This window comes from Polistes fuscatus, unplaced genomic scaffold (genome assembly GCF_010416935.1).
Source record: "Polistes fuscatus isolate 324 unplaced genomic scaffold, CU_Pfus_HIC Scaffold74, whole genome shotgun sequence".
NCBI classification, from domain to species: domain Eukaryota; kingdom Metazoa; phylum Arthropoda; class Insecta; order Hymenoptera; family Vespidae; genus Polistes; species Polistes fuscatus.
In genome coordinates, this window is record NW_025113156.1 from 5,026 (window position 1) to 32,594 (window position 27,569).

At 56.9% G+C, this 27,569-nt stretch overlaps 4 protein-coding genes across 4 annotated transcripts; all 4 read left to right on the top strand.

The window, feature by feature from the left end:
• Positions 1-2,777: 2,777 nt before the first annotated feature.
• Positions 2,778-3,908, top strand: LOC122524534. The gene has a single exon (XM_043646845.1). It carries the CDS (start codon positions 2,778-2,780, stop codon positions 3,906-3,908), a length of 1,131 nt encoding a protein of 376 aa, XP_043502780.1.
• Positions 3,909-16,127: 12,219 nt separating this feature from the next.
• LOC122524535 lies at positions 16,128-17,222 on the top strand. The gene has a single exon (XM_043646846.1). It carries the CDS (start codon positions 16,128-16,130, stop codon positions 17,220-17,222), a length of 1,095 nt encoding a protein of 364 aa, XP_043502781.1.
• Positions 17,223-20,197: 2,975 nt separating this feature from the next.
• Positions 20,198-22,339, top strand: LOC122524536. The gene has a single exon (XM_043646847.1). The coding sequence runs from the start codon at positions 20,198-20,200 to the stop codon at positions 22,337-22,339; it is 2,142 nt and encodes a 713-aa protein (XP_043502782.1).
• A 2,484-nt stretch (positions 22,340-24,823) lies between these two features.
• On the top strand, positions 24,824-25,231 carry LOC122524538. The gene has a single exon (XM_043646848.1). It carries the CDS (start codon positions 24,824-24,826, stop codon positions 25,229-25,231), a length of 408 nt encoding a protein of 135 aa, XP_043502783.1.
• Positions 25,232-27,569: the final 2,338 nt, after the last annotated feature.

A 27,569-nucleotide genomic window follows, 5' to 3' on the forward strand; every position in this document is an offset into this window, starting at 1 on the left:
CAAGGAGGATGCCGAAAGAGCGAGAGAGAGAGCTTTGTATGAAAGAAGAAGGATAATTGCTAGGCCGTAGGAGAGTAGCTCCTAGGCGGCCCCCCCGGGCGAGGCTCCGGGCAGCTTTGGCGGCGACTGGCCCGGTCTAGTGCGTCGCTTTCCCCTGAGGAGATGAATGAGCATGCTCATGCATGGGGTGTATGAACCCGACCATTGCATCATGGGATGGATGGTCGGGTTGGTGTATATTAATATGTATATAGTAGTTTTAGGATGTGCCCCACCGTGGGGTGCGACAAGCTAGTCATAAGATGTATGTGAGTGTGTGTGAATGGAGAGAATCTGGCGAAACACCGGCCAGGCTCATCGGGGTTGGGAGCGGGTGAAGTATGTGCATGTAGCACGGTTCCGCCCCTCCCACCCAACGAATGAATGTGATTGCACCAGGTGGGTTTTTAGTCGGTAAGAATCCGACACTCCCTTGAGTACCGGGCTCAAGGGGCCTATGAAGGTTTTCCCCCTGACGAAAAAAAAAAAAAAAAAAAAAAAAAAGGGTTGCGTCAGGGTCCCCCTCGTGGGTAGAGGGTAGTAGAATACTCCCACAGTATCCCTGCTTGTCGTAAGAGGCGACTAAAAGGGAGGGTATGAATGGTGTGTGATTGTTCTCTGCGTGGCTATTCCTATCTTTAATTCTTTCTAACCCCTCTTTCTATTCTTTTCTTTGCCTCTTGCTTCTTTCTTTTCCTTTCCTTTCCTACTGGCTTGTGCCGACAAAATATATAAAAAATTATGAAGGGTACAAAGTCAGTATTATCTAAGTGTGGTTCGGATGTCCACACACCGGCGGTGTTAGGTGGTGTTGTAGCAGGCCACCCTCCGTCGTCATCATGCGTCTGCTATGGATCGAGGGTAGGCGACCCGGCCCCGATCCTAGAAAATGCATCGGGAAGTTGTTCGCGGTTAGGTGACCTGGCCTGCGAACCGACGAATTCTCCAGGAAGAGAAGACGTGGAATTCGACTCTCCAGCGGTCGGTTCCATAAGGAAAAGGGCGGGGCCGATGGCCTACTCCTCGTCGTCCGAGGAGGAGGTTATCGACCTCACCAACCTAGACGGTAATCCATCCAGACCGTCTACGGTTGAGCTGGATTCAGGGAGTCTGATCCAGAAACTGTTGGATCATGCCGCAGAGGCCGAGACCAGGCGTAAGCTGTGCGGCAATATTAAGGGCGAGATCTCTGGCCAGATGAAGAGCTGCCATTTGGAGATCGCAAACATCGCCAGGGAGTTACAGGCTCGAAATGCCGCGAACTGTGGCCCCGATGTTAGGGAGGCCCTGGACCAACTACGGGCAGAGACGAGGGCCACCAATGCCAGGCTGAAGCAGCTGGAAAGTGTTCGCGCCTAAGACGCGAACTTAAACGAAAGGATGCGCTCCTGGAGAAGATGAAATCGGGAGGGGGAGCAAACGTCCCACCTGGACCCAATGCTGGGGGTGGGACCCATTCGGCTGCTCCAAGCACCAGAAACCAGGAGAGACTGACTGCGGCCAGGAACGTAGAGGGGAGTCTGGATGGCGGGGCAACGGCCAGGATCCTAACGGAACTGGCGAGGGCTGTCGTTGCCATCCAGGAGGACATCAGAGGAATGAAGCAGGGAGGTGGCACGTATGCACAGGTTGCAGCTAGGCAACGGGTTGCCCCTCCGACGGCTACTGCGACACCACCGGTTCCTGCTCCGGACAGGGATGGGTTTACGGTCGTCAAAAGAAGGGGCAGGGCTGTGATACCTGCTGGGGGGCCCTTGCCAACACAACCAGGTGTTGGGAGGGTTGCCCCCCCCACTGGGAATCCTTTGAAAAAAAGGAAGAAAAAAAGATGCAAGCCAAGAGGACCAGGGAGACCGCCGCAGTCTCCCTGACCTGCGAGGGAGGAGCCTCCTACCTGGAGGCTCTAAGGAAACTCGAGGGAAGTATCAACCTTGACACCATAGGTGTCAAGGGGCTTTCCTACAGGAGGGGCCTCACGGGCTCCTTCATTTGGGAGGTCCGCGGCAAGGACGCTCAAACGAAGGCGGACAGGGTCGCGGAGGCGATGAGGGGGGTCCTCCCTGAGGCCAAAATTTTAAGGCCTCAGAGGACCTCCCCCATCAGGTTGGAAGGGTTATACCCGACGACCACCCTCACCGCGATTAGGTGCGCGTTGTTGGAGGGGAGGTCGGGCATTGACCCGAACCTAATAACAATGGGGGAAATCCGACCGGGCAGGGGTGGCCGCTACGAGGCCACGGTGGTGGCACCGACGGCCCTTGCCCGGGCGGCCATAGATAGAGGAAACATTCTGGTGGGGTGGGGGAGAGTGCGGGTCTTCCCTGTTCGACCCAGGCCCCTGAGATGCCACAGGTGTCTCGCAAGGGGCCATGTTGCGGCCTTTTGCCCGGCACCCTGTGCGAGAACGGATGTTTGCTTCCGGTGTGGTGAGCCGGGGCACGTCGCTCGCGAGTGTGGGGCCGGCCCTAAGTGTCCGGTCTGTGCGGAGGCGGGTCGCTCCCAGACCTCGCACAGGGCGGGTTCCTGGGAGTGCCCATTGGTGCCTCCTATCAAACGTAAAGAACAAATTTTGGGAGTCGCGGACAAAAATGTCGCGCAAGTGCGTGTAACTAGTGTGCCGGCCGACAATAGTGCGGGACCGTGTGTTGGACCTCATAAGGGTCTGGAAGATAGTGTGATGGAGGTGGAGCAGGCGGCTCCTGCCCCTCCATGCAATCTGAACGTTATACTAACTTAATATGGCGGTGATCCAAATCAACCTCAACCATGCGCGTAGGGCCCAGGATTTGCTGGGCCAGCGAATGAGGGAGGTTGAGGCGGACATCGCCATAATATCGGAGCCGTGGTGGGTTCCCCCTGGGGATGAGAAATGGCTCTCATCCCTGGGGGGGTCGCCCCACGCCGCGATTCTCGTGAGCAAAGGTGGAGGAACCTGTAGCCTAGTGCGCAGGGGTTTGTTTTTTGTGGCCGCTAAATGGGGGGACTCGCTGGTAGTCTCTGTCTACTTTCCCCCCAGCGAGGATATTAGTAAATTTTGTAGACTCCTTGATGAGCTCGAAGAGCTCTTAGGATCATTTCCCACTCTTCCAGCGTTGGTTGCCGGAGACTTCAATGCCCGGTCCCACAGATGGGATCCGGAAGGCAGAAGTAACCTAAGGGGTGAGTTGCTCTGCATGTGGGCCAATAGGTCGAACCTAAGCCTGGGCAACCAGGTTGGCCACCCCACGTGCGTTCGGCCGCAAGGGTCGAGCGTTATAGACCTTACGTGGGGATCTCCGACAGCCATCGTCCGCTTATCGGATTGGAGGGTGGATGAGGCCGAGTCCCTTTCGGACCACCTGTATGTAATATTCAACTATAGGCGTGAGGCTGCAGGCTTCCGAAGCCTTTGCTCTAGGGAGAGAATTTTTCCTAGGTGGGATGCGAGGGCTGTGGACGAGGATAGGCTCGCCGCAGCCCTCGTATCCGCCGACTGGACACGGAACAATAGTGCCAGTGGGGAGGACTTAGTGCGGTGGCTGAACAGTTCTTTAACCAGGGCATGTGACATTGGTATGTCTCGGGTCAGAACAGGAGTGAACCGGGGGAGTGTAGTGCCATGGTGGTCTCGGGAGATTGCAGCCCTTAGGAGGGAGGCAATGCTCTCGAGAAGAAGATACCAAAGGGCTCGACGCAGCGGCGACCTGGCCAGGATAGGGGAGTGCCTTCACAACAGGAGGGAGGCCAAGAGGGGTTTGGTCCGTGCTATCAGGAGGGCCAAGGCTTCGGCCTGGAGGGACTTCCTCACTACCATCGAGGAAGATCCCTGGGGGAGGCCATATAAGCTTGTAATGAAAAGCTTAGAGCTCGGGGTCACCCCCCCTTACTGAGGCACTGGACCCCTCTCTGCTGGCCACAATCATTGGAACATTATTTCCGGGGGACGGCCAACCAGTGTCCCCGAATGAAGACCTACAGGACTTGGCTGGGGTGGAGGTGCTGCTGGAAGGTGCGCAGGGCCGCTGCCAGGATTGGCTTGGAAGGGCACCAGGCCTGATGGTGTGCCGATATAGTCGTAAAAAGGGCTGCTGATATCTGCAGCGAGGACTGGCTCGCTGCTTTTCTGGCCTCTTGGGAACGCGTGTTCCCGGAGTGCTGGAAGAGGGCCAGGTTGGTCCTCATAAGGAAAAGGTCTGGGGAAGACGCCGCACCGAGTTCTTTCAGGCCCATATGCCTGCTAGATGAGGTGGGGAAGTTATTCGAGAGAGTGATCGTCTCCAGGGTGAGCGAGTTTTTAGAACGAAGAAGTGTACTGTCGCCAAGCCAACATGGCTTCAGGGTGGGCCATTCCACCCTTGGGGCTGTTGGGGAGGTTCAACAATATATACAGGAGTGCGTGAGTGCGGGACGGGTTGGTGTCCTCGTATCGTTGGACATCGCCAACGCGTTTAACTCGCTCCCCTGGATGACCGTAGTCGAGTCAATGACGGGGTGTGGCTTCCCCACCCATCTAGTGAACATATTAGGGATATTTAGAAATAGGCTCCTGTCCTTATAGGAGGACAGGGCACCGTTAGTAATGTAAGAATTACGTGTGGGGTCCCACAGGGCTCTGTCCTGGGCCCCACACTGTGGAACATCGCCTACGACCGGGTCCTCCGTGTCCCGCTGCCGGGGGGGTCTCGTGTCGTCTGCTATGCGGATGACACGGCCCTCCTGTCAGCGGGGCGGGACCCGGCTAGTGCGATGTTAGCGTGCGAGAGGGACCTCGAGGTCCTGGTAAATGAGATAGAGAGTTTGGGCCTTAAAGTGGCGCCGCACAAAACGGAGGCGATGGCCTTCCCTGCCTCTGCCTTCCGCAGACGCAGGATTGCTCCCCCCCTGTGATCAGACTCAGGGGGGTTTGTATTGCGGTTAAGCCCAGTGTGAAATACCTGGGCATAGTTTTAGATTCAGGTATGACTTTCAGGCCCCACTTCGAGGCCTTAATTCCAAGAGTGCAGGGGATCCTTCGGTCCATTGGGAGGATCCTTCCGAACCTTCACGGACCGAGGGAAAAGAAGCGACGCCTCTACAGCAGCGTGATCCACTCCGTGCTCCTTTATGGTGCTCCGGTGTGGTGGCGCGCTGTTGTGGAAGATCAGAGGGTCAGGCGGGCTGTTCGGGCCCTGCAAAGAAGGGTAGCAATCAGGGTGTGTTGCGCGTATAAAACGGTGTCCTTCCATGCGGCAATGATGGTCGCGGGGATTATTCCCCTCGACCATCTGGCGCCGCAGCTGGCGGATGTATACGCAGCGGTCCGGGAGGCGGAGGATCCCGTCTCCCCTAGGACAAGGGCCGTGCTGGGCGCTGTTGCCAAGAGGAGGGCAATTGTCGCATGGAAGGAAGAGGAAGAAAATCTCGTTGGCGCAGTAGGAACAACGGGGGTGCGCGTGAGAGCGGCCATCGCTTCCAGGTTGGAGGAGTGGGTTGGAAGGCCGTTTTCTTTGGAAACGACCTTCCACACCACTCAGCTGATGACTGGCCATGGCTGCTTTCCCGCGTACCTATACGGTATTAGAAAAGCGGATTCCCCACAGTGTTTCCACTGTGGTGCGGACATTGACGATGCCGAACACACCCTGATTGAGTGCCCTGCGTGGACGGATGAGAGGGCCTCCTTGGTCAGGGAACTGGGGGGGTGCAGCTCACTCTCCCCGGGATAGTCGGGCGATCCCTGGATACCCCGGGGGCGTGGGCTGCATTCCAGTCCTTTTCAGGACTAGTTATGAGGGCCAAGGAGGATGCCGAAAGAGAGAGAGAGAGTTTGTATGAAAGAAGAAGGATGAATTGCTAGGCCGTAGGAGAGTAGCTCCTAGGCGGCCCCCCCGGGCGAGGCTCCGGGCAGCTTTGGCGGCGACTGGCCCGGTCTAGTGCGTCGCTTTCCCCTGAGGAGATGAATGAGCATGCTCATGCATGGGGTGTATGAACCCGACCATTGCATCATGGGATGGATGGTCGGGTTGGTGTATATTAATATGTATATAGTAGTTTTAGGATGTGCCCCACCGTGGGGTGCGACAAGCTAGTCATAAGATGTATGTGAGTGTGTGTGAATGGAGAGAATCTGGCGAAACACCGGCCAGGCTCATCGGGGTGGGAGCGGGTGAAGTATGTGCATGTAGCACGGTTCCGCCCCTCCCACCCAACGAATGAATGTGATTGCACCAGGTGGGTTTTTAGTCGGTAAGAATCCGACACTCCCTTGAGTACCGGGCTCAAGGGGCCTATGAAGGTTTTCCCCCTGACGAAAAAAAAAAAAAAAAAAAAAAAAAAAAGGGTTGCGTCAGGGTCCCCCTCGTGGGTAGAGGGTAGTAGAATACTCCCACAGTATCCCTGCTTGTCGTAAGAGGCGACTAAAAGGGAGGGTATGAATGGTGTGTGATTGTTCTCTGCGTGGCTATTCCTATCTTTAATTCTTTCTAACCCCTCTTTCTATTCTTTTCTTTGCCTCTTGCTTCTTTCTTTTCCTTTCCTTTCCTACTGGCTTGTGCCGACAAAATATATATAAAAAATTATGAAGGGTACAAAGTCAGTATTATCTAAGTGTGGTTCGGATGTCCACACACCGGCGGTGTTAGGTGGTGTTGTAGCAGGCCACCCTCCGTCGTCATCATGCGTCTGCTATGGATCGAGGGTAGGCGACCCGGCCCCGATCCTAGAAAATGCATCGGGAAGTTGTTCGCGGTTAGGTGACCTGGCCTGCGAACCGACGAATTCTCCAGGAAGAGAAGACGTGGAATTCGACTCTCCAGCGGTCGGTTCCATAAGGAAAAGGGCGGGCCGATGGCCTACTCCTCGTCGTCCGAGGAGGAGGTTATCGACCTCACCAACCTAGACGGTAATCCATCCAGACCGTCTACGGTTGAGCTGGATCAGGGAGTCTGATCCAGAAACTGTTGGATCATGCCGCAGAGGCCGAGACCAGGCGTAAGCTGTGCGGCAATATTAAGGGCGAGATCTCTGGCCAGATGAAGAGCTGCCATTTGGAGATCGCAAACATCGCCAGGGAGTTACAGGCTCGAAATGCCGCGAACTGTGGCCCCGATGTTAGGGAGGCCCTGGACCAACTACGGGCAGAGACGAGGGCCACCAATGCCAGGCTGAAGCAGCTGGAAAGGAGTGTTCGCGCCTAAGACGCGAACTTAAACGAAAGGATGCGCTCCTGGAGAAGATGAAATCGGGAGGGGGAGCAAACGTCCCACCTGGACCCAATGCTGGGGGTGGGACCCATTCGGCTGCTCCAAGCACCAGAAACCAGGAGAGACTGACTGCGGCCAGGAACGTAGAGGGGAGTCTGGATGGCGGGGCAACGGCCAGGATCCTAACGGAACTCCTGTCGTTTGCCACCCAGGAGGACATTAGAGGAATGAAGCAGGGAGGTGGCACGTATGCACAGGTTGCAGCTAGGCAACGGGTTGCCCCTCCGACGGCTACTGCGACACCACCGGTTCCTGCTCCGGACAGGGATGGGTTTACGGTCGTCAAAAGAAGGGGCAGGGCTGTGATACCTGCTGGGGGGCCCTTGCCAACACAACCAGGTGTTGGGAGGGTTGCCCCCCCCACTGGGAATCCTTTGAAAAAAAGGAAGAAAAAAGAGCAAGCCAAGAGGACCAGGGAGACCGCCGCAGTCTCCCTGACCTGCGAGGGAGGAGCCTCCTACCTGGAGGCTCTAAGGAAACTCGAGGGAAGTATCAACCTTGACACCATGGTGTCAAGGGGCTTTCCTACAGGAGGGGCCTCACGGGCTCCTTCATTTGGGAGGTCCGCGGCAAGGACGCTCAAACGAAGGCGGACAGGGTCGCGGAGGCGATGAGGGGGGTCCTCCCTGAGGCCAAAATTTTAAGGCCTCAGAGGACCTCCCCCATCAGGTTGGAAGGGTTATACCCGACGACCACCCTCACCGCGATTAGGTGCGCGTTGTTGGAGGGGAGGTCGGGCATTGACCCGAACCTAATAACAATGGGGGAAATCCGACCGGGGGGGTGGCCGCACGAGGCCACGGTGGTGCACCGACGGCCCTTGCCCGGGCGGCCATAGATAGAGGAAACATTCTGGTGGGGTGGGGGAGAGTGCGGGTCTTCCCTGTTCGACCCAGGCCCCTGAGATGCCACAGGTGTCTCGCAAGGGGCCATGTTGCGGCCTTTTGCCCGGCACCCTGTGCGAGAACGGATGTTTGCTTCCGGTGTGGTGAGCCGGGGCACGTCGCTCGCGAGTGTGGGGCCGGCCCTAAGTGTCCGGTCTGTGCGGAGGCGGGTCGCTCCCAGACCTCGCACAGGGCGGGTTCCTGGGAGTGCCCATTGGTGCCTCCTATCAAACGTAAAGAACAAATTTTGGGAGTCGCGGACAAAAATGTCGCGCAAGTGCGTGTATCAGTGTGCCGGCCGACAATAGTGCGGGACCGTGTGTTGGACCTCATAAGGGTCTGGAAGATAGTGTGATGGAGGTGAGCAGGCGGCTCCTGCCCCTCCATGCAATCTGAACGTTATACTAACTTAATATGGCGGTGATCCAAATAAACCTCAACCATGCGCGTAGGGCCCAGGATTGCTGGGGCCAGCGAATGAGGGAGGTTGAGGCGGACATCGCCATAATATCGGAGCCGTGTGGGTTACCCCTGAGGATGAGAAATGGCTCTCATCCCTGGGGGGGTCGCCCCACGGCGATTTTCGTGAGCAAAGGTGCAGGAACCTGTAGCCTATTTCGCAGGGGTTTGTTTTTTGTGGCCGCTAAATGGGGGGCTCGCTGGTAGTCTCTGTCTACTTTCCCCCCAGCGAGGATATTAGTAAATTTTGTAGACTCCTTGATGAGCTCGAAGAGCTCTTAGGATCATTTCCCACTCTTCCAGCGTTGGTTGCCGGAGACTTCAATGCCCGGTCCCACAGATAGGATCCGGAAGGCAGAAGTAACCTAAGGGGTGAGTTGCTCTGCATGTGGGCCAATAGGTCGAACCTAAGCCTGGGCAACCAGGTTGGCACCCCACGTGCGTTCGGCCGCAAGGGTCGAGCGTTATAGACCTTACGTGGGGATCTCCGACAGCCATCGTCCGCTTATCGGATTGGTGGGTGGATGAGGCCGAGTCCCTTCCAGACCACTGTATGTAATATTCAATATAGGCGTGAGGCTACAGGCTTCCGAAGCCTTTGCTCTAGGGAGAGAATTTTTCCTAGGTGGGATGCGAGGGCTGTGGACGAGGATAGGCTCGCCGAAGCCCTCGTATCCGCCGACTGGACACGGAACAATAGTGCCAGTGGGGAGGACTTAGTGCGGTAGCTGAACGTTCTGATCAGTGCATGCGACATTGGCATGTCTCGGGTCAGAACAGGAGTGAACCGGGGGAGTGTAGTGCCATGGTGGTCTCGGGAGATTGCAGCCCTTAGGAGGGAGGCAATGCTCTCGAGAAGACGATACCAAAGGGCTCGACGCAGCGGCGACCTGGCCAGGATAGGGGAGTGCCTTCACAACAGGAGGGAGTCTAAGAGGGGTTTGGTCCGTGCTATCAGGAGGGCCAAGGCTTCGGCCTGGAGGGACTTCCTCACTACCATCGAGGAAGATCCCTGGGGGAGGCCATATAAGCTTGTAATGAACAAGCTTAGAGCTCGGGGTCTCCCCCCCTTACTGAGGCACTGGACCCCTCTCTGCTGGCCACAATCGTTGGAACATTATTTCCGGGGGACGGCCAACCAGTGTCCCCGAATGAAGACCTGCAGGACTTGGCTGGGGTGGAGGTGCTGCCGGAAGAGGTGCGCAGGGCCGCTGCCAGGATTGGCCTTGGAAGGGCACCAGGCCCTGATGGTGTGCCGGGATTAGTGTAAAAAGAGCTGCTGATATCTGCAGCGGAGGAATAGCTCGTTGCTTTTCTGGCCTCTTGGAGGTGAACAGGGTGTTCCCGGAGTGCTGGAGGGCCAGGTTGGTCCTCATAAGGAAAATGTCTGAGGAGACGCCGCACCGAGTTCTTTCAGGCCCATTGCCTGCTAGATGAGTGTGGGAAGTTATTCGAAAGAGTAATCGTCTCCAGGGTGAGCGAGTTTTTAGATCAAAGAAGTGTTCTGTCGCCCAAGCCCACATGGCTTCGGGTGGGCCATTCCACCCTTTGGGCTGTTGGGGAGGATCAACAATATATACAGGAGTGCGTGAGTGCGGGACGGGTTAGTGTCCTTGTATCGCTGGACCATCGCCAAGCGTTACTCGCTCCCCTGGATGACCGTAATCGAGTCATGACGGGTGTGGCTTCCCACCCATCTAGTGAACCTATTAGGACATTTTAGAAATAGGCTCCTGTCCTTATAGGAGGACAGGGCACCGTTAGTAATGTAAGATTACGTGTGGGGTCCCAGGGCTCTGTCCTGGGCCCACACTGTGGAACATCGCCTACGACCGGGTCCTCCGTGTCCCGCTGCCGGGGGGTCTCGTGTCGTCTGCTATGCGGATGACACGGCCCTCCTGTCAGCGGGGCGGGACCCGGCTAGTGCGGTTAGCGTGCGAGAGGGACCTTGAAAAAGGAGGATGGGCCTTCCCTGCCTCTGCCTTCCGCGACGCAGGATGCTCCCCCCCTGTGATCAGACTCAGGGGGTTTGTATTGCGGTTAAGCCCAGTGTGAAATACCTGGGCATAGTTTTAGATTCAAATATGACTTTCAGGCCCACTTCGAGGCCTTAATTCCAATAGTGCGGGGATCCTTCGGTCCATTGGGAGGATCCTTCCGAACCTTCACGGACCGAGGGAAAAGAAGCGACGCCTCTACAGCAGCGTGATCCACTCCGTGCTCCTTTATGGTGCTCCGGTGTGGTGGCGCGCTGTTGTGGAAGATCAGAGGGTCAGCGGGCTGTTCGGGCCCTGCAAAGAAGGGTAGCAATCAGGGTGTGTTGCGCGTATAAACGGTGTCCTTCCATGCGGCAATGATGGTCGCGGGGATTATTCCCCTCGACCATCTGGCGCCGCAGCTGGCGGATGTTACGCAGCGGTCAGGGTTGCGTCAGGGTGCGTCAGGGTTGCGTCAGGGTCCCCCCCGTGGGTAGGGGGTAGTAGAATACTCCCACAGTATTCCCTGCTTGTCGTAAGAGGCGACTAAAAGGGAGGGTATGAATGGTGTGTGTATGCTCTTTGTATGGCTATTTCTATCTTTAATTCTTTCTATCCCCCTTTTTTCTACTTTTTCTTCGTCTCTTACTTCCTTCATTTCTCTCCTTTCCTCTGGGCTTGTGCCTACCTGAATTATAAAATATGGAGAGTACAAGTTCAGAGATTAACCCGTGTGGGAGGGATACCCACACAACGGCGGTGTTTGGTGGTGGTAGGACAGGCCACCCACCGTCGTCATCCTACGACTGTCATGAGTCTGCGGTAGGCAACCCGGCCCAGACTCTGGTTAATGCCGGGAAGTTGTTTGCAGGTAGGTGACCTGGCCTGCGAATTGACCAAGGCATCAGGAAAGGAGGTACAGATGGAGGAATGGCAGAAGGAGGCCAGAGCCATGGAACAGTTGCGGTTGACGGACCCGGAGTCACCGATAAACCAGGAGCAACAACAGATTGAGGAGCATAATCACGTCGTCGGATGAGGACGACTGCCTCATCGTGGAAGAGGACGCGCCGGGAAGAAACCAGACGCTGCTGACGCTGGAAGCGGGAAGGCTGCCAGAGAAGCTCAGGGCGTATCTAAGAGGAATAGAGAAGGAGAGAGCGAGATGCTCTAATATTAAAGGAGAAGTGTCGGGAAGGATAAAGCGACTTGTTAAAGAGTCGCTCATCATTGCCGACGTAATGGAGGAAAGATGGAGAAACAATCCGGCTCCCGGTTCTCAAGGGCTGAAGCAATATACCAGCTGAGGACGGAAGCTAAGATCAGAGACGAGCAGATTCGTCAAATGGAGGGAGAAATCGCTAGGCTCCAAAGGGAGCTTAAAAAGCGAGAGGCAGAAAAACAATGCCATGGAGTGAAGGCGATTGCTACCCCGAACCAGGGAAGGCAGGCGCCTACGATAAACAAGGTAACCCCATCTCTGGAGAAGAGATTGCAGGATGCCAGGATTGGGGATGATATGAGCTGTGTGACGGCGGTGCTAAGGGACTTCAGCAAGAGCATTGAGGCCCTGCAGAAGACACAGCTCGAAATGTGGAGGGTGATCAGGGAAACCAACAAGCCACCCCAGCGGGAAACGGGGGGGACTGCGGTAGGGGGCAAGGGAAGTGCTCCCGCCCCGGGAACCTCGAGGGCTCCCGCCCAAAGGGTCCCTGTCGCTAATAATGCTGTTCCCCCCTCACAGGATGGGTTTGTCGAGGTAGTCGGAAGGAAGAAGCGACGCCAGCAGACAAAGCCAACTGTCGGACAAGAAAAGACCACCACATCGGGGGATCGAGGTGCCACAGGAAGTGGCACCAAGAAGAAAAAGAAAAAGAAGAAGAAGAAGAATCGCAACGGTGGGACCAGGGAGACAGCTGCGGTCTCACTGGCGTGCAATGAGACATTATCGTACCGGGATGCTCTCGCCAAGGCCAGAGAGAGCATTAGCCTCAAAGAGTTTGGGGTAGAAAAGGTGACGATGAGGAGGGGTCTAACGGGGGCCTTCATCTTCAGCATCAGGGGGAAGGAGGCTGCTATTAAGGCAGACCGGGTAGCCGATGCCTTGAAGAGGACGGTGCCGGAGGCTAAGATTGCTCGGCCACATAGATCGCGGTCCTTTAGGCTGGTGGGTATTGACCCAAGCCTGAATATGACCGTGATTAGGAATGCCCTCCTCGCCATAAAGGGGAACATTGACCCAAATAAAATCTGGGTTGGCGAGATCAGGGCGGGCAGGGGACGTCTCTGGGAGACGGTTGTCTCTGCCCCGGTAGAAATGGCCCAGGCTGTCATCAACAGGGGAGGGGTAGACTTCGGTCTATACCGGGCAAAGGTGGTCGAGCTTCGGCAAAGGCCACTGCGTTGCCACCGCTGTCTGGCCAGGGGGCATGTCGCCATGAGTTGCCCTAGTTCAATCTCTAGGGCGAACCTTTGCCATCAGTGTGGCCAACCGGGCAACAACGCAAAGGACTGCAGAAACAAATAGAGTGTCCGGTATGTAGGGACGCTGGGCACAGGAACAGGAGCCATCGCGCGGGGAGCTGGGAGTGCCCGGTGGTCCCTCCGCGAAGAGCGAACAATGAAGCGCGCGCGTCCGCGGGTAGTGAGGCTCGGGTGCCTAGTGTTTCGACGGGGAAGAGGGTATGGAGGTGGACGCGGACCTATCCACCCTCACAGGAACATTGAACGATAAAGCTGCGCAGGGCAAGGGCTGCGATAGAAACAGGTGTGCGGGGCCTGCAGAAGTAGCGGGGGTCAGTGGTGTAAACACCAACAATGTCCCTTGCCCCCAGTGAGTGTTGCGTGCAGGTGAACCTGAACCATGCGCGGGGTGCGCAGGATCTGCTGATCCAGCGTATGCGCGAGTGTGGGGCGGGGATCGCGATCATCGCAGAACCGTGGTGGGTTCCGCCCGGTGATGAGAAATGGTTCTCATCCCTGGGCGGGGCTCCGCTATCTGCGGTACTGGTGGGTGAAAGTGGAAGACCCTGCAGTCTGGTGCAAAGGGGTAGCTTCTTTGTAGCTGTCAAGTGGGGGAACTCGCTGGTGATTTCTGTTTACTTTCCCCCCAGCGAGGTAATTAGTAAATATTGTAGGCTCCTAGATGAGCTCGAAGAGCTCTTAGGAAGATTTCCTACCTCTCCAGTGCTGGTGGCTGGCGACTTTAATGCCCGGGCCCACAGATGGGATCCCGGGGGTAGGAGTAACCTAAGGGGTGGGTTGCGTCAGGGTTGCGTCAGGGTTGCGTCAGGGTTGCGTCAGGGTTGCGTCAGGGTTGCGTCAGGGTCCCCCCCGTGGGTAGGGGGTAGTAGAATACTCCCACAGTATTCCCTGCTTGTCGTAAGAGGCGACTAAAAGGGACGGTATGAATGGTGTGTGATTGTTCTCTGCGTGGCTATTCCTACCTTTAATTCTGTCTATCCCCTCTTTTCTATTCTTTCTTGCCTCTTACTTCTTTCTTTCCTTTCCTTTCCGACTGGCTTGTGCCAAAAAATTTATAATGAAAATATGAAGAGCACAAAGTCAGTTTTGTCAATGTGTGGTTCGGATGTCCACACACCGGCGGTGTTAGGTGGTGGTGTAGCAGGCCACCCTCCGTCGTCATCATGTGTCTGCTATGGATCGAGGGTAGGCGACCCGGCCCCGATCCTAGAAAATGCTTCGGGAAGCTGTTCGCGGGTAGGCGACCTGGCCTGCGAACCGACGTATGCTACAGGAAGAGAAGACGGGGAATTCGACTCTCCAGCGGTCGGTTCCATAAGGAAAAGGGCGAGGCCGATGGCCTACTCCTCGTCGTCCGAGGAGGAGGTTATCGACCTCACCAACCTGGACGGTGATCCATCCAGACCGTCCACGGTTCAGCTGGAATCAGGGAGTCTGATCCAGAAACTGTTGGATCATGCCGCAGAGGCCGAGGCCAGGCGTAAGCGATGCGGCAATATAAAGGGCGAGATCTCTGGTCAGATGAAAATCTGTCATCTGGAGATCGCAAACATCGCCAGGGAGCTTCAGGCTCGAAATGCCACGAGCTGTGGCCCCGATGTTAGGGAGGCCCTGGACCAACTACGGGCGGAAACGAGGGCCACCAATGCCAGGCTGAAGCACCTGGAGGAGGAATGTTCGCGCTTAAGACGCGAACTTAAAAGAAAAGATGCGCTCCTGGAAAAGATGAAATCGGGAGGGGGAGCAAACGTCCCACCTGGACCCAACGCTGGGGGTGGGACCCATACGGCTGCTCCAAACAACAGAAATCAGGAGAGACTGACTGCGGCTAGGAACGCAGAGGGGAGTCTGGATGGCGGGGCAACGGCTAGGATCCTTACGGAACTGGCGAGGGCTGTCGTTGCCATCCAGGAGGACATCAGAGGGATGAAACAGGGAGGTGGCACATACGCACAGGTTGCAGCTAGGCAACGGGTTGCCCCTCCGACGGCTACTGCGGCACCGCCGGTTCCTGTCCCGGTCAGGGATGGGTTTACGGTAGTCAAAAGAAGGGCAGGGCTGCGATACCTGCTGGGGGGCCCTTGCCGGCACAACCAGGCGCTGGGAAGGTTGCCCCCCCCACTGGGAATCCTCAGAAGAGGAAGAATAAGAAGAAGAAGAAAGCCAAGAGGACCAGGGAGACCGCCGCAGTCTCCTTGACCTGCGAGGGAGGAGCCTCCTACCTGGAGGCTCTCAAAAAGTTGGAAGGGAATATAAACCTTGAAACCATAGGTGTCAAGGGACTTGCTTACAGAAGGGGCCTCACGGGCTCCTTCATTTGGGAGGTTCGCGGCAAGGACGCCCAAACAAAGGCGGACAGGGTCGCGGAGGCGATGAGGGGGGTCCTCCCTGAGGCCAAAATTTTGAGGCCTCAGAGGACCTCCCCCATCAGGTTGGAGGGTTTGTACCCAACAACCACCCTCACCGCGATTAGGTGCGCCTTGTTGGGGGGAGGTCGGGCATTGACCCGAACCTAATTACCATGGGGGAAATCCGACCGGGCAGGGGTGGCCGCTACGAGGCCACGGTGGTGGCACCGACGGCCCTTGCCCGGGCGGCTATAGACAAAGGTAACATTCTGGTTGGGTGGGGGAGAGTGCGGGTCTTCCCTGTTCGACCCAGGCCCCTGAGATGCCACAGGTGTCTCGCAAGGGGCCACGTTGCGGCCTTTTGCCCGGCACCTTCCGCGAGAACGGACGTTTGTTTCCGGTGTGGTGAGCCGGGACACGTCGCTCGCGAGTGTGGGGCCGGCCCCAAGTGTCCGGTCTGTGCGGAGGCGGGTCGCCCCCAGACCTCGCACAGGGCGGGTTCCTGGGAGTGCCCACTGGTGCCTCCCATTAGACGCAGGGAACAGATGCTGGTGGTCGCGGACAAAAACGCCGCGCCAGTGCGAGTGAGTGATATACCGGCCGACAATAGTGCGGGACCGAGTGCGGGACCTAGTGCGGGCCCAGCGATCGATGCAATGGAGGTTGAGCAGGCGGCTCCTGCCTCTCCATGCAGACTTAATACTATTTTAGAGTAAAATGGCGGTGATCCAAGTCAACCTCAACCATGCGCGTAGGGCCCAGGATCTGCTGGGCCAGCGAATGAGGGAGGTTGAGGCGGACATCGCCATAATATCGGAACCGTGGTGGGTTCCCCCTGGGGATGAGAAATGGCTCTCATCCCTGGGGGGGTCGCCCCTCGCCGCGATTCTCGTGAGCAAAGGCGGAGGAACCTGCAGCCTAGTGCGCAGGGGTTTGTTTTTTGTGGCCGCTAAATGGGGGGACTCGCTGGTAGTCTCTGTCTACTTTCCCCCCAGCGAGGATATCAGTAAATTTTGTAGACTCCTTGATGAGCTCGAAGAGCTCTTAGGATCATTTCCCACGCTTCCAGCGTTGGTTGCCGGAGACTTTAATGCCCGGTCCCACAGTTGGGATCCGGAAGGCAGAAGTAACCTAAGGGGTGAGTTGCTCTGCATGTGGGCCAATAGGTCGAACCTAAGCCTGGGCAACCAGGTTGGCCACCCCACGTGCGTTCGGCCGCAAGGGTCGAGCGTTATAGACCTTACGTGGGGATCTCCGACAGCCATCGTCCGCTTATCGGATTGGAGGGTGGATGAGGCCGAGTCCCTTTCGGACCACCTGTATGTTATATTTAACTATAGGCGTGAGGCTGCAGGCTTCCGAAGCCTTTGCTCTAGGGAGAGAATTTTTCCTAGGTGGGATACGAGGGCTGTGGACGAGGATAGGCTCGCCGCAGCCCTCGTATCCGCCGACTGGACACGGAACAATGGTGCCAGTGGGGAAGACTTAGTGCGGTGGTTGAACTGTTCCTTGGTCAGGGCATGTGACTTTGGGATGCCTCGGGTCAGAACAGGAGTGAACCGGGTGAGTGTGGTGCCGTGGTGGTCTCGGGAGATTGCCGCCCTTAGGAGGGAGGCAATGCTCTCGAGAAGAAGGCTTCAAAGGGCTCGACGCAGCGGCGACCTGGCTAGGATAGCGGAGAGTGCCTACACAGCAGGAGGGAGGCCAAGAGGGGTTTGGTCCGTGCTATCAGGAGGGCCAAGGCTTCGGCCTGGAGGGACTTCCTCACTACCATCGAGGAAGATCCCTGGGGGAGGCCATATAAGCTTGTGATGAACAAGCTTAGAGCTCGGGGTCTCCCCCCCCTTACTGAGGCACTGGACCCCTCTCTGCTGGCCACAACCATCGAAACCCTGTTTCCGAGGGACGGCCAACCAGTGTCCCCGAACGAAGACCTGCGGGACCTGGCTGGGGTGGAGGTGCTGCCGGAAGAGGTGCGCAGGGCCGCTACCAAGATTGGCCTTGGAAGGGCACCAGGCCCTGATGGTGTGCCGGGACTGGTGGTGAAAAAGGCTGCTGACATCTGCAGCGGGGGACTGGCTCGATGCTTCTCTGACCTCTTGAGGAACGGCGTGTTCCCGGAGCGCTGGAAGAGGGCCGGGCTGGTCCTCATAAGAAAGAGGACTGGGGAGGACATCTCACCGGGTTCATTCAGGCCCATATGCCTGCTGGATGAGGTGGGGAAGTTATTCGAGAGGGTGATCGTCTCCAGGGTGAGCGAGTTTTCGGAACTTAGAAGTGTACTATCGCCGAGCCAACATGGCTTCAGGGTGGGCCATTCCACCCTTGGGGCTGTTGGGGAGGTCAAACGTTATATACAGGAGTGCGCGAGTGAGGGACGGGTTGGTGTCCTAGTGTTGTTGGACATTGCCAACGCGTTTAACTCGCTCCCCTGGATGACCGTTATTGACTCATGACGAGGTGTGGCTTCCCCACCCATCTAGTTAATATTACCAAGGACTTTTTTAGGAATAGGCTCCTGTCCTTTATAGGAGGACAGGGCACTCTACATAACGTAAGCGTGACGTGTGGGGTCCCACAGGGTTCTGTCCTGGGCCCCACACTGTGGAACATCGCCTACGACCGGGTCCTCCGTGTCCCGCTGCCGGGGGGGTCTCGTGTCGTCTGCTATGCGGATGACACGGCCCTCCTGTCAGCGGGGCGGGACCCGGCTAGTGCGATGTTAGCGTGCGAGAGGGACCTCGAGGTCCTAGTGAATGAGATAGAGAGTTTGGGCCTTAAAGTGGCGCCGCACAAAACGGAGGCGATGGCCTTCCCTGCCTCTGCCTTCCGCAGACGCAGGATTGCTCCCCCCCCTGTGATCAGACTCAGGGGGGTTTGTATTGCGGTTAAGCCCAGCGTGAAATACCTGGGCATAGTATTAGATGCAGACTTGTCATTTAGGCCCCACTTCGAGGCCTTAATTCCTAGAGTGCAGGGGATCCTTCGGTCCATTGGGAGGATCCTTCCGAACCTTCACGGACCGAGGGAAAAGAAGCGACGCCTCTACTGCAGCGTGATCCACTCCGTGCTCCTTTATGGTGCTCCGGTGTGGTGGCGCGCTGTTGTGGAAGATCAGAGGGTCAGGCGGGCTGTTCGGGCCCTGCAAAGAAGGGTAGCAATCAGGGTGTGTTGCGCGTATAGAACGGTGTCCTTCCATGCGGCAATGATGGTCGCGGGGATTATTCCCCTCGACCATCTGGCGCCGCAGCTGGCGGACGTTTACGCAGCGGTCCGGGAAGCGGAGGATCCCGTTTCCCCTAGGACAAGGGCCGTGCTGGGCGCTATTGCCAAGAGGAGGGCAATTGCCTCATGGAAGGAAGAAGAAGTAAGTCTCGTTGGCGCAATTGGAGCAACGGGGGTGCGTGTGAGGGCGGCCATCGCTTCCAGGTTGGATGAGTGGGTTGGAAGGCCGTTTTCTTTGGAAACGACCTTCCACACCACTCAGCTGATGACTGGCCATGGCTGCTTTCCCGCGTACCTATACGGTATCAGGAAGGCAGACTCCCCGCGGTGTTTTCACTGCGATGCGGGGAACGATGATGCCGATCACACCCTGATTGAGTGCCCTGCGTGGATGAATGAGAGGGCCTCCTTGGTCAGGGAACTGGGGGGGTGCAGCTCACTCTCCCCGGGATAGTCGGGCGATCCCTGGATACCCCTGGGGCGTGGGCTGCATTCCAGTCCTTTTCAGGACTAGTATGAAGGCCAAGGAGGATGCTGAGAGAGTGAGAGAAAGAGAATTTCTCAATAGGAGAAGAATGTATGCTAGGCCGCGTAGGAGAGTAGCTCCTAGGCGGCCCCCCCGCGCGAGGCTCCGGACGGCTTTGGCGGCGACTGGCCCGGTCTAGTGCGCCGCTTTCCCCTGAAGAGATGAATGAGCATGCTCATGCATGGGTTGTATGAACCCGACCACTGCATCATGGGATGGATGGTCGGGTTAGTGTATATAGTATACATAGTAGGTTTAGGTTGCGCCCCACCGTGGGGTGCAACAACTTAATTATAAGATGTATGTGAGTGTGAGTGAATGGAGAGAGCCTGGAAAACACCGACCAGGCTCATCGGGGTGGGAGCGGGTGAAGTATGTGCATGTAGCACGGTTCCGCCCCTCCCACCCAACGAATGAATGTGAATTGCACCAGGTGGGTTTTTAGTCGGTAGGAATCCGACACTCCCTTGAGTACCGGGCTCAAGGGGCCTATGAAGGTTTTCCCCCTGACGAAAAAAAAAAAAAAAAAAAAAAAAAAAAAAAGGGTTGCGTCAGGGTTGCGTCAGGGTTGCGTCAGGGTTGCGTCAGGGTTGCGTCAGGGTTGCGTCAGGGTTGCGTCAGGGTTGCGTCAGGGTTGCGTCAGGGTTGCGTCAGGGTTGCGTCAGGGTTGCGTCAGGGTTGCGTCAGGGTTGCGTCAGGGTTGCGTCAGGGTTGCGCGTCAGGGTTGCGTCAGGGTTCGTCAGGGTTGCGTCAGGGTTGCGTCAGGGTTGCGTCAGGGTTGCGTCAGGGTTGCGTCAGGGTTGCGTCAGGGTCCCCCCCGTGGGTAGGGGGTAGTAGAATACTCCCACAGTATTCCCTGCTTGTCGTAAGAGGCGACTAAAAGGGAGGGTATGAATGGTGTGTGTATGTTCTTTGTATGGCTATTTCTATCTTTAATTCTTTCTATCCCCCCTTTTTTCTACTCTTTCTTCGTCTCTACTTCCTTCATTTCCTCTCCTTTCCTCTGGGCTTGTGCCTACCTGAATTATAAAATAATATGGAGAGTACAAGTTCAGAGATTAACCCGTGTGGGAGGGATACCCACACAACGGCGGTGTTTGGTGGTGGTAGGACAGGCCACCCACCGTCGTCATCCTACGACTGTCATGAGTCTGCGGTAGGCAACCCGGCCCAGACTCTGGTTAATGCCTCGGGAAGTTGTTCGCAGGTAGGTGACCTGGCCTGCGAATTGACCAAGGCATCAGGAAAGGAGGTACAGATGGAGGAATGGCAGAAGGAGGCCAGAGCCATGGAACAGTTGCGGTTGACGGACCCGGAGTCACCGATAAAGACCAGGAGCAACAAGAGATTGAGGAGCATAATCACGTCGTCGGATGAGGACGACTGCCTCATCGTGGAAGAGGACGCGCCGGGAAGAAACCAGACGCCGCTGACACTGGAGGCGGGAAGGCTGCCAGAGAAGCTCAGGGCGTATTTAAGAGGAATAGAGAAGGAGAGAGCGAGATGCTCTAATATTAAAGGAGAAGTGTCGGGAAGGATAAAGCGACTTGTTAAAGAGTCGCTCATCATTGCCGACGTAATGGAGGAAAGGATGGAGAAACAATCCGGCTCCCGGTTCTCAAGGGCTGAAGCAATATACCAGCTGAGGACGGAAGCTAAGATCAGAGACGAGCAGATTCGTCAAATGGAGGGAGAAATCGCTAGGCTCCAAAGGGAGCTTAAAAAGCGAGAGGCAGAAAAACAATGCCACGGAGTGAAGGCGATTGCTACCCCGAACCAGGGAAGGCAGGCGCCTACGATAAACAAGGTAACCCCATCTCTGGAGAAGAGATTGGAGGATGCCAGGATTGGGGATGATATGAGCTGTGTGACGGCGGTGCTAAGGGACTTCAGCAAGAGCATTGAGGCCCTGCAGAAGACACAGCTCGAAATGTGGAGGGTGATCAGGGAAACCAACAAGCCACCCCAGCGGGAAACGGGGGGGACTGCGGTAGGGGGGAAGGGAAGTGCTCCCGCCCCGGGAACCTCGAGGGCTCCCGCCCAAAGGGTCCCTGTCGCTAATAATGCTGTTCCCCCCTCACAGGATGGGTTTGTCGAGGTAGTCGGAAGGAAGAAGCGACGCCAGCAGACGAAGCCAACTGTCGGACAAGAAAAAACCACCACATCGGGGGATCGAGGTGCCACAGGAAGTGGCACCAAGAAGAAAAAGAAAAAGAAGAAGAAGAAGAATCGCAACGGTGGGACCAGGGAGACAGCTGCGGTCTCACTGGCGTGCAATGAGACACTGTCGTACCGGGATGCTCTCGCCAAGGCCAGAGAGAGCATTAGCCTCAAAGAGTTTGGGGTAGAAAAGGTGACGATGAGGAGGGGTCTAACGGGGGCCTTCATCTTCAGCATCAGGGGGAAGGAGGCTGCTATTAAGGCAGACCGGGTAGCCGATGCCTTGAAGAGGACGGTGCCGGAGGCTAAGATTGCTCGGCCACATAGATCGCGGTCCTTTAGGCTGGTGGGTATCGACCCAAGCCTGAATATGACCGTGATTAGGAATGCCCTCCTCGCCATAAAGGGGAATATTGACCCAAATAAAATCTGGGTTGGCGAGATCAGGGCGGGCAGGGGACGTCTCTGGGAGACGGTTGTCTCTGCCCCGGTAGAAATGGCCCAGGCTGTCATCAACAGGGGAGGGGTAGACTTCGGTCTATACCGGGCAAAGGTGGTCGAGCTTCGGCAAAGGCCACTGCGTTGCCACCGCTGTCTGGCCAGGGGGCATGTCGCCATGAGTTGCCCTAGTTCAATCTCTAGGGCGAACCTTTGCCATCAGTGTGGCCAACCGGGCCACAACGCAAAGGACTGCAGAAACAAAATAGAGTGTCCGGTATGTAGGGACGCTGGGCACAGGAACAGGAGCCATCGCGCGGGGAGCTGGGAGTGCCCGGTGGTCCCTCCGCGAAGAGTGAACAATGAAGCGCGCGCGTCCGCGGGTAGTGAGGCTCGGGTGCCTAGTGTTTCGACGGGGGAAGAGGGTATGGAGGTGGACGCGGACCTATCCACCCTCACAGGAACATTGAACGATAAAGCTGCGCAGGGCAAGGGCTGCGATAGAAACAGGTGTGCGGGGCCTGCAGAAGTAGCGGGGGTCAGTGGTGTAAACACCAACAATGTCCCTTGCCCCCAGTGAGTGTTGCGTGCAGGTGAACCTGAACCATGCGCGGGGTGCGCAGGATCTGCTGATCCAGCGTATGCGCGAGTGTGGGGCGGGGATCGCGATCATCGCAGAACCGTGGTGGGTTCCGCCCGGTGATGAGAAATGGTTCTCATCCCTGGGCGGGGCTCCGCTATCTGCGGTACTGGTGGGTGAAAGTGGAAGACCCTGCAGTCTGGTGCAAAGGGGTAGCTTCTTTGTAGCTGTCAAGTGGGGGGACTCGCTGGTGATTTCTGTTTACTTTCCCCCCAGCGAGGTAATTAGTAAATATTGTAGGCTCCTAGATGAGCTCGAAGAGCTCTTAGGAAGGTTTCCTACCTCTCCAGTGCTGGTGGCTGGCGACTTTAATGCCCGGACCCACAGATGGGATCCCGGGGGTAGGAGTAACCTAAGGGGTGGGTTGCTCTCTACCTGGGCCAATCGGTTGAACTTGCACCTCTTCAACCGAGTTGGCTCCCCCACGTGCGTTCGGCCGCAAGGGTCGAGCGTCATTGATCTCACGTGGGGCTCGCCAGCTGCTAGTATCCGCTTATCGGAGTGGAGAGTAGATCAAGCTGAGTCCCTTTCGGACCATGCATATGTAATGTTCAAGTACTGCCATGAGACTGCAGGGGTCCGAAGCTTGAGCCGGCCAGGCAGGACTTTCCCTCGGTGGAATGCGAGGGCTGCGGACAAGGACATGCTTGACGCTGCCCTTATATCGGGCGACTGGACTCGTCCCAGTGGTGAGTGTAGTGCGCGAGATTTCGTCAAGTGGCTACGCGGAATGTTGGCGCGTGCATGTGACGTGGCACTGCCGAGAGCGGGGAACACGAGGAACAGGAGGGGGAAGGCATGCTGGTGGTCGCAGGAACTGTCTGCTATCAGGGCAGAGGCGACGGCGGCCAGGAGACGCTTTCTAAGGGCCAGGCGCAGTGGGGACCAAAGAAGAGTGGAACTGTGCCTGGAGGACCGCAGGGAGTCTAAAAGACAGTTGAAGAGGGCCATTAGGAGGGCCAAGGCCGCTGCCTGGAGAGACTTCGTGGGGACGCTTGAGGCGGATCCGTGGGGCAGACCATATCGCCTGGTCATGGGGAAGTTGAGGCCATACTCAGCACCCTTGACGGAGGTACTAGAGCCAGAGGTGATGGACCGGGTGCTGGGGGGCCTGTTTCCCCAAGTGGAGCGGGACAGCAGGGGGGACCTCCGCGGTGTCCAAGTGGATGGTGCGGCGGTAACGCTGGAGGAGGTGCTGGCTGCGGCAAAGAAGATCGCCGGTGGAAAGGCTCCGGGACCGGACGGGGTCCCGGGCATAGTGATAAGGCAGCAGCGGTCCACTGCGGGGTCGGCCTGGCTGAACTGTTCACGGAGTGTCTCAGGACCAGTAACTTTCCAACAGCCTGGAAGAGGGCAAGACTGGTCCTAATAAAGAAGAAGCTAGACGCCCAACCGGATCTGCCTGGCTCCTACAGACCGATCTGCCTACTGGATGAGACCGCGAAACTGTTTGAGCGGGTAATAGTGGCAAGGATGAACAGATGCCTGGAGGCGGGGGTCTGTTGTCGCAGGCGCAGCATGGCTTTCGCGTCAGACGCTCGACGGTCGGTGCCATAATGGTGGTGAAAAACGCAGTGCGGGAGTGTGTGGACAGTGAGTGCGTCGGGATCCTGACTTCGCTGGATATTAGGAACGCTTTCAACTCGCTGCCGTGGGAGACCATCTTCAGGGCGCTGGATGGGATGGGCCTTCCCACATACATAGTTAACATCATAGGAGTTACTTGTCCAACCGAACATTATTATTTGTCGGGAAGAGTGGACAATTAAAGAAAGACAGGTCTCGTGCGGGGTTCCGCAGGGTTCGGTGCTGGGACCAACCCTGTGGAACATAGCCTATGACAGTGTCCTCCGGGTTCCGATGCCGGGGGGTTCCCGGGTCGTCTGTTATGCGGACGACACGGCCCTTCTGTCATCGGGGCGGGACCTGTCGGAGGCGATCGCGAACGCGGAACGCGACCTGGATGTGCTGGTGAGTGCGATCGAGGAGCTTGGCCTCGAGTGGCGCCAACAGACGGAGGCAATGGCCTTCCCTGCCTCTGCCCTCCGCAGACGCAGGAGTGCACCGGCCCCCGCCATTAGGGTTAGGGGGTCTAGAGTTGTTATAGGCCCCAGGGTCAAGTACCTGGGCGTGGTGTTAGACTCCAACCTTACATTCAGGCCCCACTTCGCGGCCTTGATTCCGAAGGCGGAGGGGATCCTTCGGTCCCTTGGAAGGCTCCTTCCGAACCTTCATGGACCGGGGGAGAAGAAGAGACGCCTCTACAGTAGTGTGGTCCAGTCGGTGCTCATTTATGGGGCGCCGGTGTGGTGGCGCACTGCTGTAGAGGACATGCGTGTCAAGCGGGCCATTCGATCGTTCCAGAGGAGGGTGGCGATCAGGGTGTGCTGTGCATACAGAACGGTGTCGTTCCATGCGGCGATGATGGTTGCGGGGATCATTCCTCTCGACCATCTTGCGCCCCGGCTGGCGGAGGTGTATGTGACCCTTAGTGGTGCGGAGGAACCTGTTTCTCCGGCCATTAAGGCGGCGCTGGGCGCTGAAGCCAGGAGGATGGCGGTCGCTGCATGGAAGGAAGAGGAGATAAACTTAAGGAGTAACGGGAGAAACAGGGCGGAGGTTAGGGCAGCCATTGCTGATAGGTTGGATGAGTGGGTTGAAAGGCCGCACTCCATAGGTACGACCTTTCACACCACTCAGCTGATGACCGGACATGGTTGCTTCCCTGCATTCCTTCATAGAATAGGAAAGGCGATATCTCCGCAGTGCTTTCACTGCGGAGCAATGAAGATGACGCTGACCACACCCTGGTCGACTGCCCTGCGTGGGTGAGTGAGCGGGATGATCTTGTTGGGAATTGGGGGGGGTGCATTTCTCCCTCTCCGGCATACTCAGGGCATCCTGGATATGCCGGGGGGTGGGATGCATTCCGGTCTTTCGCGGGCGTGTGATGAGAGCGAAAGAGAATGCTGAGAGAGAGAGAGAACGGGGGTTGCGTGCGGCGCCGCAGAGGAGACTTGCTCCTAGGCGGCCCCCCCGGGCGAGACTTCGCGTGCCTGGGGCGACGAATGGCTAACGGCTGTGCGTCGATTCCCCCTCATCGAATGGAGTATTGTAGATGTACTGGAGTGCGAGAACTTGTGTTAATACGTGTGAGAGTGGTGTGGGCCTGACCGAAATTGTTTTATGTAAGGTCAGGCCAGGAGTGAGTGTAATCTGCGTCTCCAGTTGTAACTGTTGAGTGCGCCTAAGTATGAGAGATTGCGCCTCCGGGGAGGACCTCTGTTGAGTGCGCTGGATGTAGGAGTGTGTATGTGTGTGTTGCGGGAGAAAGCGCGGAAAAATTTCCGACCGGGCTTACTAGGAGAGAGGCACATAGGTAATTTGAATTGTACATACTGTGCGTTGCGCCTGCCTCTTCTCCTCGCGGGAGACTCTGCACCAGGTGGGTTTTTAGTCGGTAAGAATCCGACACTCCCTTGAGTACCGGACTCAAGGGGCCTATGAAGGTTTTCCCCCTGACGAAAAAAAAAAAAAAAAAAAAAAAAGGGTTGCGTCAGGGTTCGTCAGGGTTGCGTCAGGGTTGCGTCAGGGTTGCGTCAGGGTTGCGTCAGGGTTTCAGGTTGCGTCAGGGTTGCGTCAGGGTTGCAGGGTTGCGTCAGGGTTGCAGCAGGGTTGCGTCAGGGTTGCGTCAGGGTTGCGTCAGGGTCCCCCGTGGGTAGGGGGTAGTAGAATACTCCCACAGTATTCCCTGCTTGTCGTAAGAGGCGACTAAAGGGACGGTATGAATGGTGTGTGATGTTCTCTGCGTGGCTATTCCTACCTTTAATTCTGTCTATCCCCTCTTTTCTATTCTTTCTTTGCCTCTTACTTCTTTCTTTTCCTTTCCTTTCCGACTGGCTTGTGCCAAAAAATTTAAATGAAAATATGAAGAGCACAAAGTCAGTTTTGTCAATGTGTGGTTCGGATGTCCACACACCGGCGGTGTTAGGTGGTGGTGTAGCAGGCCACCCTCCGTCGTCATCATGTGTCTGCTATGGATCGAGGGTAGGCGACCCGGCCCCGATCCTAGAAAATGCTTCGGGAAGCTGTTCGCGGGTAGGCGACCTGGCCTGCGAACCGACGTATGCTACAGGAAGAGAAGACGGGGAATTCGACTCTCCAGCGGTCGGTTCCATAAGGAAAAGGGCGAGGCCGATGGCCTACTCCTCGTCGTCCGAGGAGGAGGTATCGACCTCACCAACCTGGACGGTGATCCATCCAGACCGTCCACGGTTCAGCTGGAATCAGGGAGTCTGATCCAGAAACTGTTGGATCATGCCGCAGAGGCCGAGGCCAGGCGTAAGCGATGCGGCAATATAAAGGGCGAGATCTCTGGTCAGATGAAAATCTGTCATCTGGAGATCGCAACATCGCCAGGGAGCTTCAGGCTCGAAATGCCACGAGCTGTGGCCCCGATGTTAGGGAGGCCCTGGACCAACTACGGGCGGAAAGAGGGCCACCAATGCCAGGCTGAGCACCTGGAGGAGGAATGTTCGCGCTTAAGACGCGAACTTAAAAGAAAAGATGCGCTCCTGGAAAAGATGAAATCGGGAGGGGGAGCAAACGTCCCACCTGGACCCAACGCTGGGGGTGGGACCCATACGGCTGCTCCAAACAACAGAATCAGGAGAGACTGACTGCGGCTAGGAACGCAGAGGGGAGTCTGGATGGCGGGGCAACGGCTAGGATCCTTACGGAACTGGCGAGGGCTGTCGTTGCCATCCAGGAGGACATCAGAGGGATGAAACAGGGAGGTGGCACATACGCACAGTTGCAGCTAGGCAACGGGTTGCCCCTCCGACGGCTACTGCGGCACCGCCGGTTGTCCCTGGTCCCGGTCAGATGGGTTTACGGTAGTCAAAAGAAGGGGCAGGGCTGTGATACCTGTGGGGGGCCCTTGCCGGCACAACCAGGCGCTGGGAAGGTTGCCCCCCCCACTGGGAACCTCAGAAGAGGAAGAATAAGAAGAAGAAGAAAGCCAAGAGGACCAGGGAGACCGCCGCAGTCTCCTTGACCTGCGAGGGAGGAGCCTCCTACCTGGAGGCTCTCAAAAAGTTGGAAGGGAATATAAACCTTGAAACCATAGGTGTCAAGGGACTTGCTTACAGAAGGGGCCTCACGGGCTCCT

Coding starts and splice junctions, on each gene's coding strand:
- LOC122524538 (XM_043646848.1), top strand. CDS start 24,824: ATGGTTGCGGGGATCATTCCTCTCGACCATCTTGCGCCCCGGCTGGCG.
- LOC122524534 (XM_043646845.1), top strand. CDS start 2,778: ATGGCGGTGATCCAAATCAACCTCAACCATGCGCGTAGGGCCCAGGAT.
- LOC122524536 (XM_043646847.1), top strand. CDS start 20,198: ATGGAGAGTACAAGTTCAGAGATTAACCCGTGTGGGAGGGATACCCAC.
- LOC122524535 (XM_043646846.1), top strand. CDS start 16,128: ATGGCGGTGATCCAAGTCAACCTCAACCATGCGCGTAGGGCCCAGGAT.